This window comes from Clupea harengus, chromosome 18 (genome assembly GCF_900700415.2).
Source record: "Clupea harengus chromosome 18, Ch_v2.0.2, whole genome shotgun sequence".
Lineage (NCBI taxonomy): Eukaryota > Metazoa > Chordata > Actinopteri > Clupeiformes > Clupeidae > Clupea > Clupea harengus.
In genome coordinates, this window is record NC_045169.1 from 10,595,752 (window position 1) to 10,611,557 (window position 15,806).

Consider the following 15,806-nt stretch of genomic DNA (forward strand, 5'->3'; position numbering starts at 1 on the left):
GAAACTTTCAAACACACATACATTGTCATGGCATAAAAGAGTCATGACAGAGTAGTTCATACAGTGCAATAAAATGTATAACATCACTGTATGAGGTGTTGAGTATTTTCATTTGGCAAAGAAAGTTTTCACTCAAGACTAGTTCAGACAGAAACAAGAAAGCACCCTGCCATGTTACATGATGTGACGTGACCTTCCCTTGCAAGAGCAAAAGTCAGAGCAATGTGTGTAATTGTTTTTGATTATTTCAATCCCATTAGTCCTTTCCTCTTACCCCCACTGCACCATATGGTGACATCCCCTTCACACACACACAGACAGACAGACAGACAGACAGAGAGAGAGAGACAGAGAGAGAGAGTGTGTGTGTGTGTGTGTGTGTGTGTGTGTGTGTGTGTGTGTGTGAGATACACGTGACATGACATGCCATCTTGCACATTCAGAAGTGCAAAGGGCTGGTGAGCACATCACCTTCCGTTCGCACCTCTGTCTCACTAGAATGTCTTCACGGCTTCCAAGGTGTAGTTTGATCTGTGCAAAACTACATGAGTATCAAAATGAGCGCCCGCCCCCCAAAAAAAGAGGAGTCTAACCTATAGCAGAGATCCGAAGTGAGGAAGGAATATAAATAAGGACACAAATCACAAACACCACTCCACACCCTGGAGGAGGTACAAAACTAAATAGACAAGACCTTTTTGGAAACGACATTAGCCTGTACTTTATTTGCATAGACTGAGAGACTGGATTTTAAACCAAACATAACAACCAGAGTAAGTGCCCATTTAGAATCTCCCCTCTGAAATAACAGCAGGAGGTGTTTATTGAAATGATGGGAATCAATAAGGCATTCTATTGCAACGCGCTAACATGCACTGATCTAATGCCATCATGTTCCATTATCCCATACACCAAAAATGGGATGACCAAAACAAATGGCAGTAATATGACGAGGTCAACTCCATCAGTCTAAGAGTTTAATTGGAATCCCATTCACTGAAGGAGTCAATGAATTGGATACATCTCCAGTTGGATTTCCCAGCATTTTAAATCAACAATCACCAACTCCGAAAGGCATAGAGACCAAAGACTGTGTATTTGAATGTGGAGAATCTGTTGTACACAGCAGATGAAGCAACAGATGGAGCCCAACTCCCTGTTTATCATGAAGAGAAGGATTGAAGTGATGTTTTTGATCATCATAATCCTTGAGGTATATAAACCCTTTCTCTGAAATATACTGGATGTGTCATGATATATACATACATATAATAAACTGGACATCTACTGTCTGGCTGCAATACTCTCACTGTGAGACAAGTGCTTACACTATACATACCTATATATATATACTGTGTATATATATATATAAAGAGAGAGAGAGAGAGAGATTGCGCTGTGGGCTTCAAACGTACTTACAACAAATGCACTGCCTTAAGAGTAGTGTGTAACCTGAGGTTTGTTTTCGTCACAGACAGCCAAGGGAATCATGCAAGACACATAAACACACAAGGGTGCAATACAAACAAACACACATACACACACTCACACAATGTTACAAAACTCCCTTCAAATCCTGACAATTCCATTCACATCCAAAAATACATCTTTATATTCACTGTCATATTTCCCTGTAGCTTTTTGGTCTGTGGAGATACATGTAGCTTGATCAACTAATACACACAATCTCAGGTAAAAACAAAGAAAAGAAAACATAAACAAAGCATACTAAATTGATCACGGGCTATAAATAATATTATTAAAACACAAATATCAGGAACCTTTGGCAACGTACACATGTAGTTAAAAAAGTTCAAAGTCTAATGTTAGTACAGCACACACTCGATGACTAATTTACCCACTCATTTACAGAATCACTCGTTTTACTCAATCACTCTCTCCTCTTCCCACTGCTCTTTGGTTCAACTCTCATCCTTTTGACTGCGGCCTGACTTGCTGAGGACCGTGCTGAGTTCGTTGAGGAGGTTAGGGGGTAGCTGCCCTCCACCTGTCCCCAGTTTGGCCTTCTTCTGCAGGGCAAGGCCAGGAGGCATTGCCCCTGTGAAAGGCAATGGAGCTCTGGGAGCTCCAGTAGGGGACAAGTCATGCTTTGACTCGAGCTGCTGTACCTTGGCTGCAGTCATTTTGGTTGGTCTTAGGTTGGTCACTGGTTGGTGGCCTCCGACGGCTGGAATTCGAGGTTTAGAGTTTGGTTGCTGTGTTCTACCGCCCACCATTTTGTTTCTTGGCTCAGGCAGGCTTGGTCGAACACCTTCTGTCTTTCGTGCAGGGTCAGTCTGGATTTTCCCACCAAACTCCATTTTGCTGGTTAACTCAGACTGGTTTGTTTCTTTGGCAGCCGTTTTGTGCTTAGGGTGAGTTTGGTTTGTTCCATGGGCAGCCATTTGGGCTCCAACACCAGGCGCCTCCTTCTGTTTCAGTGACTTTGCTATGAGAGCAGCATTGCGTTGGTGAATGGTTTCCATTGGAAGGTTTGGTTTCGTGTCCCCACGGTAAATATCGAGGGATGCCTTCCTCTTTGTCTAGCAAAAAATGACAAAAAAAAACACAAATTAAAAACGCTGACAGAACAAAAGAGTACTCTGAGAACATTACAAATGTGGCTTAGGGTCTTAACTATGATTTGAAGCTAGCATTGGTCAACCTTCCAAACACAGTCAACACTGACCATCTCCTGTACTGTGGTAGGAGTTTACGTGTACAGCATTTTGTATTTCAATTCGATACCTAATGACTCCAGCTGAACCCTCTGAAGAGTTAATTAGCTACAGCTTGTAAAGGCCATAACTTTCACAGGGCCACCCACATAAAAATAAATATGCAGTGAAATCTGAGCCTTGACCCCTCCAGACGTGCCAATCAACTGATCCATGCACTTCAATATAACCTATAAATTCCCAGAATCACATACACGCGACATAACTCATGAGTATGCATCGTCCAACAAAAGCCTGCTAACAGACGCTAGAGAGAGAACCTCATTGTATACATGGAATTCATGCACAAGTATCTCATACATTTGAATATACTTAGATGTAAATATAAAAATAAATAGTTGTTAATAGATATCTAAATCTAGCAAACACTCTGCTCTCAGAAGGATTAAGGGGATACAGCTCTTCAGGGCAAATCATCAAGAAGCCTCTCACCTCCGCTGGGCCTTGGGTCACGGTTTGGGTAGACCCTCTTCTGATGGCCGGCGCGACTCGCTGCATGGTGCCAGAGGGGCACACCGCTCCCCACTCCACCCCGTCTTTGGGCCAAAGGTCGCTACCATGCTGCAGAGGCAAAATGCAGACCACACCGCATTATAACATGACTCAGTAAGGTCCAGAGGTTTTTGGGAAATTCTGCTCGGAAGCATTTCAACATTTAGTACAATGTACGTCACAACCTTGCCAACTGATTCTGCCCAACTACATTCACAGCCTGCTTCTTTTTTTGTCCACAAACTGTATAAATAACAATAGGCTTACTGCTGTGCTTAGGGTGAGGTGATGGTTATGATTTGAGATTTAGGTTGGGGTTTGGGTGAGGCTGAGGATTACAGTAAGGTCATACGTGGGGTTAACTAACAATTAGTTAGCAAGTAGTTCCCAATTCAAACTGAATTAAAGGTGTTTGGTTGTTTAAAGATGTTTTCCTGATTGACTGTAGGGTGTTTAAGGGGAATAACTCATTTAAATTGTTTCCACTGGAACCTTTAATCCATTTTAGTGGCCATATGAAGCCAATGCCATTCCCCACATATGGACCAACGTCTTACATGCATTTCGGGGAGAGCCCAAGTTTCATAGGTTGTACATATACTAGCAGCCTATACGTAACATGAAGGACTCTTGATTGTGTGCATTCCTGCTGGGATCTTTTGAGTTCATTGTGACAGTTTCATGAGCCGTACTTGTACGAAGCATCAAAGATTCACAGCATCATCTTCATTCAACACTGGTCCCCTCAGATGCGTTGCATCCTGCCAGAGCTGATGCATGCTGGATGCGGCGCTGCCCCAAAACAGCTCAAGTTTCCAGAGCATGACAACAAAGTAGGCCTCTGCTGTTGACCTCATTTGTTTGATTATACGTCTCTTTATGTGTGGGTATGGATTGCCTTGGCAATGCTGTAGGTCAGACCAGTCGTGTGATCTTCCAACTCAGAGCAACAAAACCAGCAAACAAACAAACAAACAAACAACAACAACAAAACGTGTTGCCAGTGGATACCAAAAACATAAAGACACCTTCAACTCTTGAACCTTAATTTTTCTCTCTGCACCCTCACCCTGTTTCTTGTTGTTGTTGTTTTTTTTTCAATGGATGGATATATTTGTTGACGTATTCTGTTTCTATGGAAACTGCATCACAGAACAAGGCCCTGTACGTGGCTTGGAGTATAGCGAGCGATACCATCCAGAAGGTAGAGTCAGGATCCTTCAGGCTGGCTCTGGGCCTTCATCACAGGGCGTGACCTTTCAAGGCGTGACCTTTCATCCCTGACCTCTTCTTGTGTCCGAAAAACCATGAAAAAGAGCGGAATATGGTCTTAAACGTGCAGTTCTCCTACTGGTGTACTGAGTGCCAGAAACCGCCAGTAAGACAAAAAACTAGCACAGTCTGTGCCTGCCGAAGACCTCTACAGACAACCAGAATTAAAGGGAAACAAGTCTTCGCCTTTTTTTCTTTTTTCCATTTGTTAAATAAAAAGAAAGAGTCTGGTGAGAGGGGATGTAAAGAGAGCGGCAATGAAAAGCCGCACAGAGGATCTGTAAAGTGCAGATAAGAGTTGAGCATTAGCCAGAGAGGGTATGGAGATCAAAACAATGTCTGAATCAACCGTCTCCCTCGGTTTGTTCCATCCTTGCATTATTTAACCAAGACTGTGTGTGTATGTGTGTGTGTGCATGAGTGTGAATTGTGAATGTATGATTATGTGAATGTGTGTAAGTGTGAGTGTGTGAGATAGAATATATGTATGTGCGTGTAAATGCATGAGTGTGAATATTTGAATTATGAATATCTGTGTGTGTGTGTGTGTGTGTGTGTGTGTGTGTGTGCGTGCATGCTTTGTCAGCTCTAGATGCTAAGAGCACTTAGTCTCATCCAGGGAGGGTGATGAAGCCAAGATCGCAGCAGTCTATGCAACCTTATTTCTGCCGAGAGACTTTCCACAGATAATGTGATGTATGCTCATGCCGAAACCAACGGAAAAAAAAAGTTGGAGTGTGCTTTTCAAGCGCTTTTCTTGTTCTTTCAGTGTATTTCCTTTTCAGTCTAACGCTGGGGCGCACATGCTTTTTCAGATGGCATCATATTCTCCTCTTTTCCCCAGCCTGTTTTGCAAAGGCTCTGTGTATGGGAGTAAAACAAGGACACAAGGCTTTAAAGGAACATTTGTACAAAGCTAGAACAAGTGATTGTGATAGAAGGAAAATCCATAGAATATTTATCAATGTATGCAACTTCTCCTTTGACAGATTATGATGCAATGGGTTCAACTCCGGTTCATATATGACAAGAGGTCAAAAAGAATTACCCACGGTGCTTTGCACATTCTCTGTCAAACATGAGATTTATGGAAAACAACTGAAGTAGATTTTGCAGTTGTATACACACTTTGAAAAAAAAGTATATTTTGACAACATTTCAGATTTTGTTGGCTTGCCTCTACAGGACCCAGAAAGGTTGCACAAAGGGCCCCTCATCCGGTTCAATGCAGGCTGTAACCACTTTTTGAGGTCTGTTTTTGTAGGTACCAATTTTTTGCAACAACAAATTCATTTTGATGGCAGATGCTATAGTATATGCTAGAATGTGTCATTCCCAGCCCAGAATATTAAGTAAGTCGTTTTGTGCTGTTCTTGGTGTTTACAAGGCGTCGGTTGGCTCTTAGCTAATAAGCTGATCAGTAGTTTTAGACAAAATCTCTTTCATGCTTCCTCAATTAGGAAAGAAGCCATTTTAGGCCTGAAGAAGATATTGTTTGTTTAAATAAGGTCGTTATCTGCTGATAAAATCGAATACTGCTTTCTTCCTGTTTGTGTACTTGTGAACTGAAGTGCTTTATATTTCTTACATTACCTTATTTTATGACCCATGTTACTCTGCACTCTGCCCTTTGTCTCAGCCACACCAAATGGCTGAGACTAGATTCATTGGCTTTCAAATGGCCAATTTGCTGATTTGCATTTCCTGTCTGTAGTTGTATGCATATGCCTTGACACAGCTCACAGATAGGACCAACTCCCCCCTAGGGAATCCCCAACCCCCCCCCCCCCTTCTTCCATGAACCTAGAACCAACCCCCAGACACACCCCACAAAGTTCTTTCATTACTTCTCTGCCTACTCCCATGACTGGTATATAAACTGGTATTACACCTTTTCATGGTCAGGCAGTCATTCTCTCAATCTCATGCTGGATGCTTGGGGTGACTCCCTGCAGGCTGTGCGCTCGCTCGGGAATAAACTCCAAACACGTTGACTCGTCTCCCTGGCCTTTCTTCAGGTGTCAGTGTGTGCATTAGATTCCATCAGTGCATCTGCACACTTACATTCACATGCATTCAAACCTTGCTTTGATCCATTGTAACTGTTTGCATAGTATAGTATATGTACTATACCTGATGGTATAGTATTGATAGCATAGTATGGTATAGTATAGTATAGTATAGTATAGTATAGTATAGTATAGTATAGTATAGTATATGTACTATATCTGATGGTATAGTATTGATAGCATAGTATGGTATAGTTTGTATAGTATAGTTGGTATAGCAAAGCATGCTTTTTTTGTGTGTGCTGCCTTGGTACTGAACCTATGACCTTGGTGTGAATAGCGTTAGCGTGCCAGTTGAGCCTCAGGATCACCTCTTGATGAACCTGTAGAGAGCCCAGATTTAGGCAGTGCAGAGCGGCGCCAGGAGCTCACCTTTGATCGAATAATACAGGTGACCCAGTCCTGCCGAGACTCTTTGCTGTCACAGCAGAAATACCTGTGGTGGACAGAGAGTGAACGAAACAAATGAACGAGGCCAGACTCCATGAAGGACTAAAACAAACAAACAAATGAATCATGATTCCATTTGGTCAATGACCCACATGAATTAACCATAATTAACTCAACAAATAGCTGATGAATTAAAAGAATATGAGTTTATATGGAATGACTGAAAGAACGACTCTTAATAGACATGAGGAAATCAATTTGGAGTGATGCATTAGCAAAAACAAATAAATAATCAGAACGATCAATTACATGTTATCGGTTCAATCAGAGGCCATTAGTTCACGAAACATCCTGGACAGCAGTTTCTGGTTTCTGTTGAAGCCGCAGCAGCTTTTCTGCTTGGCTTCACATCCCATAATATGCAGAAACACACAGCAACACAATTTCCTTTGGCTGCTTGACTCATTTCCCAAACTTAATGGATACAATATTTTTTTTCTCTCCCTCTCTCCGTGTCCTTCCCCTCCATTGAGTCTGTTTACCAGAAAATGCAGGGGTATAAAGGGTCATCGACCATCTGATTTGTGAGCTGGCAAACGGCACTCACCATTGCTGTTTTTCCGTAAACACTGTGAAGCCCCAACTATGTTGAGAGAAAGGGAAAAAGAGAGGGAGAGAGGAAGGGAGGGAGAAAGAGAGAGAGGCAGAAAGACTCAAACAATGCAATTTGCTTCAGTTGGACATTGGCCTGGTATTGATTTAGAAATATAACAGGCTATTTCACTCTGTTTTGCTACTGTGTTACCATGATATTGTTAAGATAAAAACCTTTACACTGAGGTTGTCTCCCAGCTTCACAGAGTGATTCTTAATTGTTTTTTTTTATTACCTTGAATTACATTAATTTCACAAATGCGACAGTCTTAGTATGTACAACAGATCAGTCATGCAAAGGTATGTTGTTTTTTTTCTTTCTTTTTCTAATCTAATCTCATTTTCGAAATCTAATTTACTAGAGGTTTATGTGTGCAAATCCAGGTGCCAATTTGATGTAACCCCTAAACTAATTTGAGTTCCTAAGCTTATCTTCTAATTTTCTTCTAAATGAGCAACATGGTATGGCTTGCCAATTTTCATATTCAAAGGCTTTTGTTGATTTCAAGTCTGCATCTACAAACCTTACTGAATTAGGGTCTTGAATACAGAGTCTGCTTTTAAACTTGATAGTCATTTTGCAATAACTGCGAACACGGCCAAAATGCAGTATTCTGTTGGATATGACTATGTATCGTCTTATATCTCTACCTCCTCTTGCTCTGTCCATCTATATTCTTCCCCTGAGATCCCTCCAATCTCCCCATTCTCCTTCCAACCATCTTTATCACTCTCACTCAAGCAAATCGGACCGTTTAACTTAGGCGCGTCAGACCATTTTTCACACTTTCTTCCCACTGTACACAAAGAATTATGAAGGATGGTAATTGGGGGAACGCTATTGTTTTTTTTTCTCTGTTGACAGAAGCCATGAATTACAATAACACAACATTATTAAAACAAAATAAAGTTGCCGCGATACATCCCATTTCCTAGCGAGAGTGAAAGAGAATAAAAAAAAAAAGAATACGAATTTGTTTTTGTTAAAGGGTGATTACATTTAATCAATTGTATTACGACGTAAAATAAATGGAAGCCGGCGGCCATTTTGATAGGCCCGTTCTGTTGACGCACTCCGAGCGGAACGTCGGGGCCATACATCTTTGGAGAAGACGGGAGAAAGGGGAACAAACGAGAAAGCGAGCTTCATAGAAGAGGACGACGCAATAATGCACAAATAATTAAAAATCCATCTTAATAATGCTTATAGCAATTCCATTACGTCCCTCAATTTGGCCAAACTAATGTTGACTAATAGCGTTCATGTCGCACCACTCTTTTGAAGTCATTTTAATGCATAGGCGCCTGCCAAGTCGCTAAAATTAATGGTAGCGTCCTCGCGTGCTCACTTGAATGCTCATTCCCTGCTCTACATCTATTCGCTTTCCATCTGGGTCATTATGACATCATGAGGGTTCAGGGCAAAGCGTCTTCAGGTGTGGTTAAGAACGTGGCCTGTACCTGTTTGGCGGCTTCACCTTCTTCCTCACGCCCAGGTAGCACTTCACAGACTTCAAAGGCACCTCTCTCTCTGGCTTAGTGCTCTGAAACAAACAAGGCACACAAAAAAACACATCTCAGAAAAAGAACGAAAAAAAATGAAATAAATGCTTTTACTCTGTATTGGTTTTTATCGACCTACCTAATTGTCTGTCTTATCTTTTAAAACCTGAGGGTTTTATGACTGTCTGTTTTATTATGCTGCCTCTGTGAAGCATTTTGTAACATGGAGTTTGTGCTCAATAAATAAAGACTATTATAATTATTAGGCGGCAAACTCGTGAGAAATCACACCTGTCAGTAATAGACACAGAATGACATAACATGAGATGACACATATTTTTGATACACTTAATGTTCAGATGACTGTTGCTAATAACTATAGTTTAATATATATTGTTTTGAGGGGAAGTAGCCAAGAAGACGTACGGCTGTAATGTATGTGAACAATACGAAAGAAACATACTGGTGATGTGTTTAAAATCATTTCTGAGAATGAAGAAAATTCCTCACGGCCTGTCCACCGAAGGACGTGCCTCCTATACATTACTGTTCCATTTAAGCAATTTCTTTATGTCAAATCTGCAGCGGTCACCACCCTGATTTCTGGCTAACCTCACAACCATTCTATGCGTGGCGTTAAGTAGATTAAATAAAGAATTTAAAATGAATTAGTGAAATATAAATATAACCTTCTTACCCTCTATTATGCTTTTATTTTTACTTAATACTTCTTGTTCTTTAAATTGGCTTGAAACTACATTTCGAAAGGAACCTACCTATATTTACATTTACATTTAGTCATTTAGCAGACACTTTTGTCCAAAGCGACATTCAAGGGAGACTATATGCACACACTATCACCACACACACACACACACACACACACACACACACACACACACACACACACACACACACACACACACACACACACACACACACACACACACACACACACACACACACACACACACACACACACACACACACACACAAACACACAAACACAAACACAAATGAGTTGTATTCACAATCAAAACCTTTCCATTAATTTCCATTTATAATCAACCACAAAGCATTCATATATATAACCATATGCACAACCACACATGCACACACATGGCAATTCAAACCCGACAGCCCTGCACAGTGTCCCCCGATGCTGAGTTTAAAGAAACAATAAAAGAAACCTATTCTTCGAGAATATCAATTAAATTTCCGCAAGACTGATAATTTCCACCTTCCCAGTGTGATAATTAGCTACATTCTGAAGCAGGCTCACATTAGGCTAATTAAGAAAAGAACAGCCTTCATTCAGAGTGGTTTCGCCTCTTTGCCCACCACCCCCTACCCCCCCAACCTCCCTCAGATCAATTATTAACACATCTTCACACACTTCTACAAACTACATCTTAACTGGTGCGGCATGCATCATATACCCAGGAGGCCTTGGTGTGCGTGTGTGTGTGTGTGTGTGTGTGTGTGTGTGTGTGTGTGTGTGTGTGTGTGTGTGTGAGAGAGAGAGTGAGTGTGTGAGAGTGAGAGAGAGAGAGAGAGAGAGAGAGAGAGAGAGGAGAGACAGGAGGAGAAAGTGCTATTGCCTCAAGCTAAATGTTGTGAAGTCCTCTTCCATCTGTTGTAGTATTTGTATATCTTTTCTTACTATGAAATGGGGAGAATGTCTTTTCCTACATTTTGACATGAAGAATGTAGAACATTTGCTAAATATGACATTGCAGCCTTTATCCTGACAGCATCTCACCAACAAGCCCTTTACTTCTTAAGACATAAGGATCAGTTGTAGTATACCCTTGGTTCACCTGTTCCATCAATGAATGAATAGCTGCAAGTACAACCAATGTCTGAATGAAAGAGACAAAGGGTTTCCATACATAAACACACACACAGTCATACACATGTATGCACAGACACTTATGAAGGCATACCCATGCACACACACACACACACACACACACTGGCACACACACACAAACACACACACACACAGGCATAAACATCCATGTCTACCCACATATATTTCACACTGTCACACACATGCTGGTGAGGTTTATGGCTCGGTGCTTGGCATTAGCAATTAGAGACAATTAAGCGTTTGCATTGCTTGGCTGCTGTGATTGTTAGCGGCTGTTTGTTTTCAGTCCGTGTCTCTGGCCCTCCAGGCGAGAGTGAGAGTGGCCACACAGAGGGAGCGAGGGAGGGAGGGAAGGAAGGCACTGAGACGAACACTCCATGTTCTCTTTGCAGTGGTGTTGAATGCCAGATGCTTCTATGCCCATTACAATAGCAAAATAAATCAAATTCTTATTTATCATGCCAGCACAGACCAAAGCAAGACTAGTAAGACTAGTAGACCAGTAAGACTAGTAAGACTAGTAGACCAGTAAGACTAGTAAGACTAGTAGACCAGTAAGACTAGTAAGACTAGTAGACCAGTAAGACTAGTAAGACTAGTAGACTAGTAGACCAGTAAGACTAGTAGACCAGTAAGACTAGTAGACTAGTAGACCAGTAAGACTAGTAGACTAGTAAGACTAGTAGACCAGTAAGACTAGTAGACTAGTAGACCAGTAAGACTAGTAGACCAGTAAGACTAGTAGACTAGTAAGACTAGTAGACCAGTAAGACTAGTAGACTAGTAGACTAGTAAGACTAGTAGACCAGTAAGACTAGTAGATCAGTAAGACTAGTAGACCAGTAAGACTAGTAGACTAGTAGATCAGTAAGACTAGTAGACTAGTAAGACTAGTAGACCAGTAAGGCTAGTAGACCAGTAAGACTAGTAGACTAGTAAGACTAGTAAGACTAGTAGACCAGTAGACTAGTAGACCAGTAAGACTAGTAGACCAGTAAGACTAGTAAGACTAGTAGACCAGTAGACTAGTAGACCAGTAAGACTAGTAGACCAGTAAGACTAGTAGACTAGTAGACTAGTAAGACTAGTAAGACTAGTAGACCAGTAAGACTAGTAGAACTAGTAGACCAGTAAGACTAGTAGACTAGTAGATCAGTAAGACTAGTAGACTAGTAAGACTAGTAGACCAGTAAGACTAGTAGACTAGTAGACCAGTAAGACTAGTAGACCAGTAAGACTAGTAGACTAGTAGACCAGTAAGACTAGTAGACCAGTAAGACTAGTAAGACTAGTAGACCAGTAAGACTAGTAGACCAGTAAGACTAGTAAGACTAGTAGACCAGTAAGACTAGTAGACTAGTAGACTAGTAGACCAGTAAGACTAGTAGACCAGTAAGACTAGTTAAACTAGTAAACTAGGAGACTAGCACTGTAGTTTTTGCCCACACAGAAAGACAATGGTGGGGTGAGTGTGAGATTGAATGAAACGTGTGGGGACCCACTTTCATGTCTTTGTACAGGATAAGCTTCTTGTCTCGGAGCATCAGGTAGCGGTCCTGGAACTTGTTGCTTGAAAGCAGCTTGGAGGATCCGTCTTTGAACTTCACCTGCTCCCCCTTCATTGAGTCCTTCAGTCTCTCTGTGAACAAGCACACACACACGCACACGCACACACACACGCACACACACACGCACACACACACGCACACACACACGCACACAGACATATAAGAGGCCACACATACACACAAGCATGCAGTCGGCCTTTACCGTATCTTCCACATGATATGCTTACATACAGTATATAAAATATCCATCCATCCATACACCATGCATTAATGCACTCAAGGGGATATTACAGTAACTCAGTGCACGGATGTGGAAAGACTAATAGATATGTATTCCACATGGATAAGCTTAGCCCCTGAGTCATTACTCTCTTAGAGGGTAAAAAAACAGGTTCCACATGATATTACTGTTCAATAAAAGGCCATTAAAAGAGCAGGTCCTTCCTATTGTCTTCTCTTACTGATGTGGTTAATGGCTTGCAGAGCTGAGGAAAGGAAAAGGATTAAGCTCAGGCAACTTGTTAAAGAAAAACATTGATTCCTGTTCCTTTCAGTAGAGGTACTGGAAGAATCAATTAAAAGGGTGTTGCTGGAGAGCGGATTAGAATCGTGAGTAGATATGAAGGCAGTCACTGTTTGTGTGGTTAAAATGCGCAGCGTCTAGAAACAACATTACAGCGGACAATGCACTGCAGAATAGAACACCAAAGAGGAAATGAAAGGGAGGAACCGCTGGCACTTAAGAGCTTAAGAGTTGTGGCTGCTCAGTAAGCATATAGGTATGTTAGTATCAGAGCTGCGGCTGATACTAACTAGCATACTTATATACATACCTGTAAGCATATAGGTATGCTAGTATCAGAGCTGTGGCTGGTCAGTGAGCATATAGGTATGTTAGTATCAGGGAGTCAAAGCCCAGCTTCTGTACAAGTTCCACTTCAGCATGTGTTCGGAACTGTTCCCATTTATGGCAAATCAGCAGCTTCAGGGTGGACAGGGGGCGTATTGGACATGATGGGGATGATGGAAGGGTGATGGGCTGCTGTACCTGTGTGGGCCAGACTGCTGTACCTGTGTGGGCCAGACTGCTGTACCTGTGTGGGCCAGACTGCGGTACCTGTGTGGGCCAGACTGCTGTACCTGTGTGGGCCAGACTGCTGTACCTGTGTGGGCCAGACTGCGGTACCTGTGTGGGCCAGACTGCTGTACCTGCACGGGCTGGGGGAAGCTTGGTGCCTGGAAACTTCTTGACGATCAGAAACGCAGAGCCGGGGTCTTCCAAGGAGCTCCACTCTAAGACCTGTTCCAGAATCTTCTCTTTGTAGTGCAGGGGTCGTTCTGTGTCCAAAAAACAAACCAGTGCATTAAGCTTATATTATTTCCAGAGAACAAAGTATTTCAGAAAGTACTTTATTTAATTATGTTATTTAACAAGAATGTCCTTCTCATGTTAGGACTTTTACACATTACTAACCCTACTCCTCTAACTAATTCAAACCTTTTAAGTAAATCTGTTCATGTAATGTAATCATATGTACGTAAGTACACTGCACTTTACAACACATTAAGTGACAACTACCTATTACACTGAGCGAAAAAACATCTTAATATAGACCATGTAACAGTATTCAGTCCTTCTAGTGTAATGTTATAACCTTGTCATGCTAACTTATTAAGAACATCTAAATACTAATTACCACTAATGTTTGTCAGTAAACTTACATGTACAGAAAAAAAGAAGACCATTATGGGAAAAAGGCCATTAGTGTAGGTTTACATAGTGAGAAAAAGGATGTTCACGGTTGACTGCAAAGATATTAGATTTAATTTCTTGCTGTTCCTTCACCACCATGCTGTCCCAAAACTGTGCTTAGCATCAAATCACTAGAGTGTAATGCTTAGTGCCGTATGGGAACCCCATCAAATAAAAAAATAAAAAACCCATTACAAACCATTTGCTATTTTTTTTTTCTCTTCTTGCCCTCTTTCCATCACTTTTATAATTATGTACTTCAATTTTGCAATTATCCTGAGCAAATCTGAACATGATTACAAAACACAGTCATGTGCAAAATAGACCCATTATCAAGCTCTCATTTGTGAACAGGATAACACGGATGAAATCCGTAACGTGTACGTACACAAACACGTACGCAAACACACGCGCAAACACACACACACACACTATTCCTCTTTTTCATCAATCCAATCACATCTCATTTTTCAGTTCTTTCGGACGGGAGACGGCCTCCTAACACGCACAACTAATTTATAATGGGTGTGAGACAACCGAAGGGACCTGGGACAGTCTCCCGGGCCCGCCACTAAATATCTTCAGAAACACCAAACCGAACCCCAAACCACCACGCAACTCGCCCCACCCCTCAAGCGCCCCCTCTTCATCAGTACCTTCGTCTCTCGAAGCACGTGCAATCTTAGCAATAGGAGGCGCGATTTGAACTCATTTGGCTCTGCGGCAGCTGTACACTTTTCCAAAAGTTACACGGCTCACGGATTTCCCCCGCGCGTGTCCCCCATTTCAGGCAGTGGAGTTGGAATCGGCTGAGATGATTTCACCATCCAGCGCATTTGTAGGCTTGCATTTCTTTCAACTGTTGGACAGTATTTGAAAGTTTGCGTGCAACCATCAAACAGTAATGAACGGAATATTTTAGATTGGTAGAGCTCTGTGGAATAAGTATACTCCTCAAATGTATGACAGTATGATGACTGCTTTCCGTTGCTGTGGTGTGTGTGGTGTGGTGTGTGTGCTGTGTTCCTTGCTGTGGTTTGGTTTGGGAAGGCAGGTGTGAAGGGGAATCGTTGTGTTTCCTGTGTTCACAGTGCGGTCAAAATTGAAATGAATGGTGGTTTATGACACGGAATGGCAAATGGCGACACCAGACTACTGATGCGGGCCTAACGTCTCATTGAGGATGAACTGTCTTATTAGGGGAATGGCAAGGTGTTCTCTGACACAAGATACAGATAGATGATAGTATATACTATATATATATATATACATATATATATATATATGTGTGTGTGTGCGTGTGTGTGTACTACCGATGATAATTATATATAAATTATGTATATACACTCATCAAGTACATACATTGTAGACATCAAGCTCAAATGGCACCCAACCATTCATATAAAAGCTGTCCGTGTCTTCACCGACAGAAAAAGCAGCACACACCTTGAATATTTTTGCAACTTTGTGTCAAACACTGGATGGAATCTAATA

At 41.6% G+C, this 15,806-nt stretch overlaps 1 protein-coding gene across 1 annotated transcript in view; it reads right to left on the minus strand.

Annotated features, from left to right (window-relative positions):
- Positions 1–695: 695 nt before the first annotated feature.
- arap2 (ArfGAP with RhoGAP domain, ankyrin repeat and PH domain 2) overlaps positions 696–15,806 on the minus strand; it is a 60,580-nt gene continuing 45,469 nt past the window's right edge. The window contains exons 20-26 of the mRNA XM_042710524.1: positions 13,769–13,897; positions 12,494–12,630; positions 9,077–9,159; positions 7,569–7,604; positions 6,944–7,007; positions 3,171–3,299; positions 696–2,543 (exon numbers count right to left, since the gene is read on the minus strand). Of these exons, the coding sequence (XP_042566458.1) occupies positions 1,923–2,543; positions 3,171–3,299; positions 6,944–7,007; positions 7,569–7,604; positions 9,077–9,159; positions 12,494–12,630; positions 13,769–13,897 (1,199 nt within the window). The 3' untranslated portion in view covers positions 696–1,922. The remainder of the gene's footprint in view (positions 2,544–3,170; positions 3,300–6,943; positions 7,008–7,568; positions 7,605–9,076; positions 9,160–12,493; positions 12,631–13,768; positions 13,898–15,806) is intronic.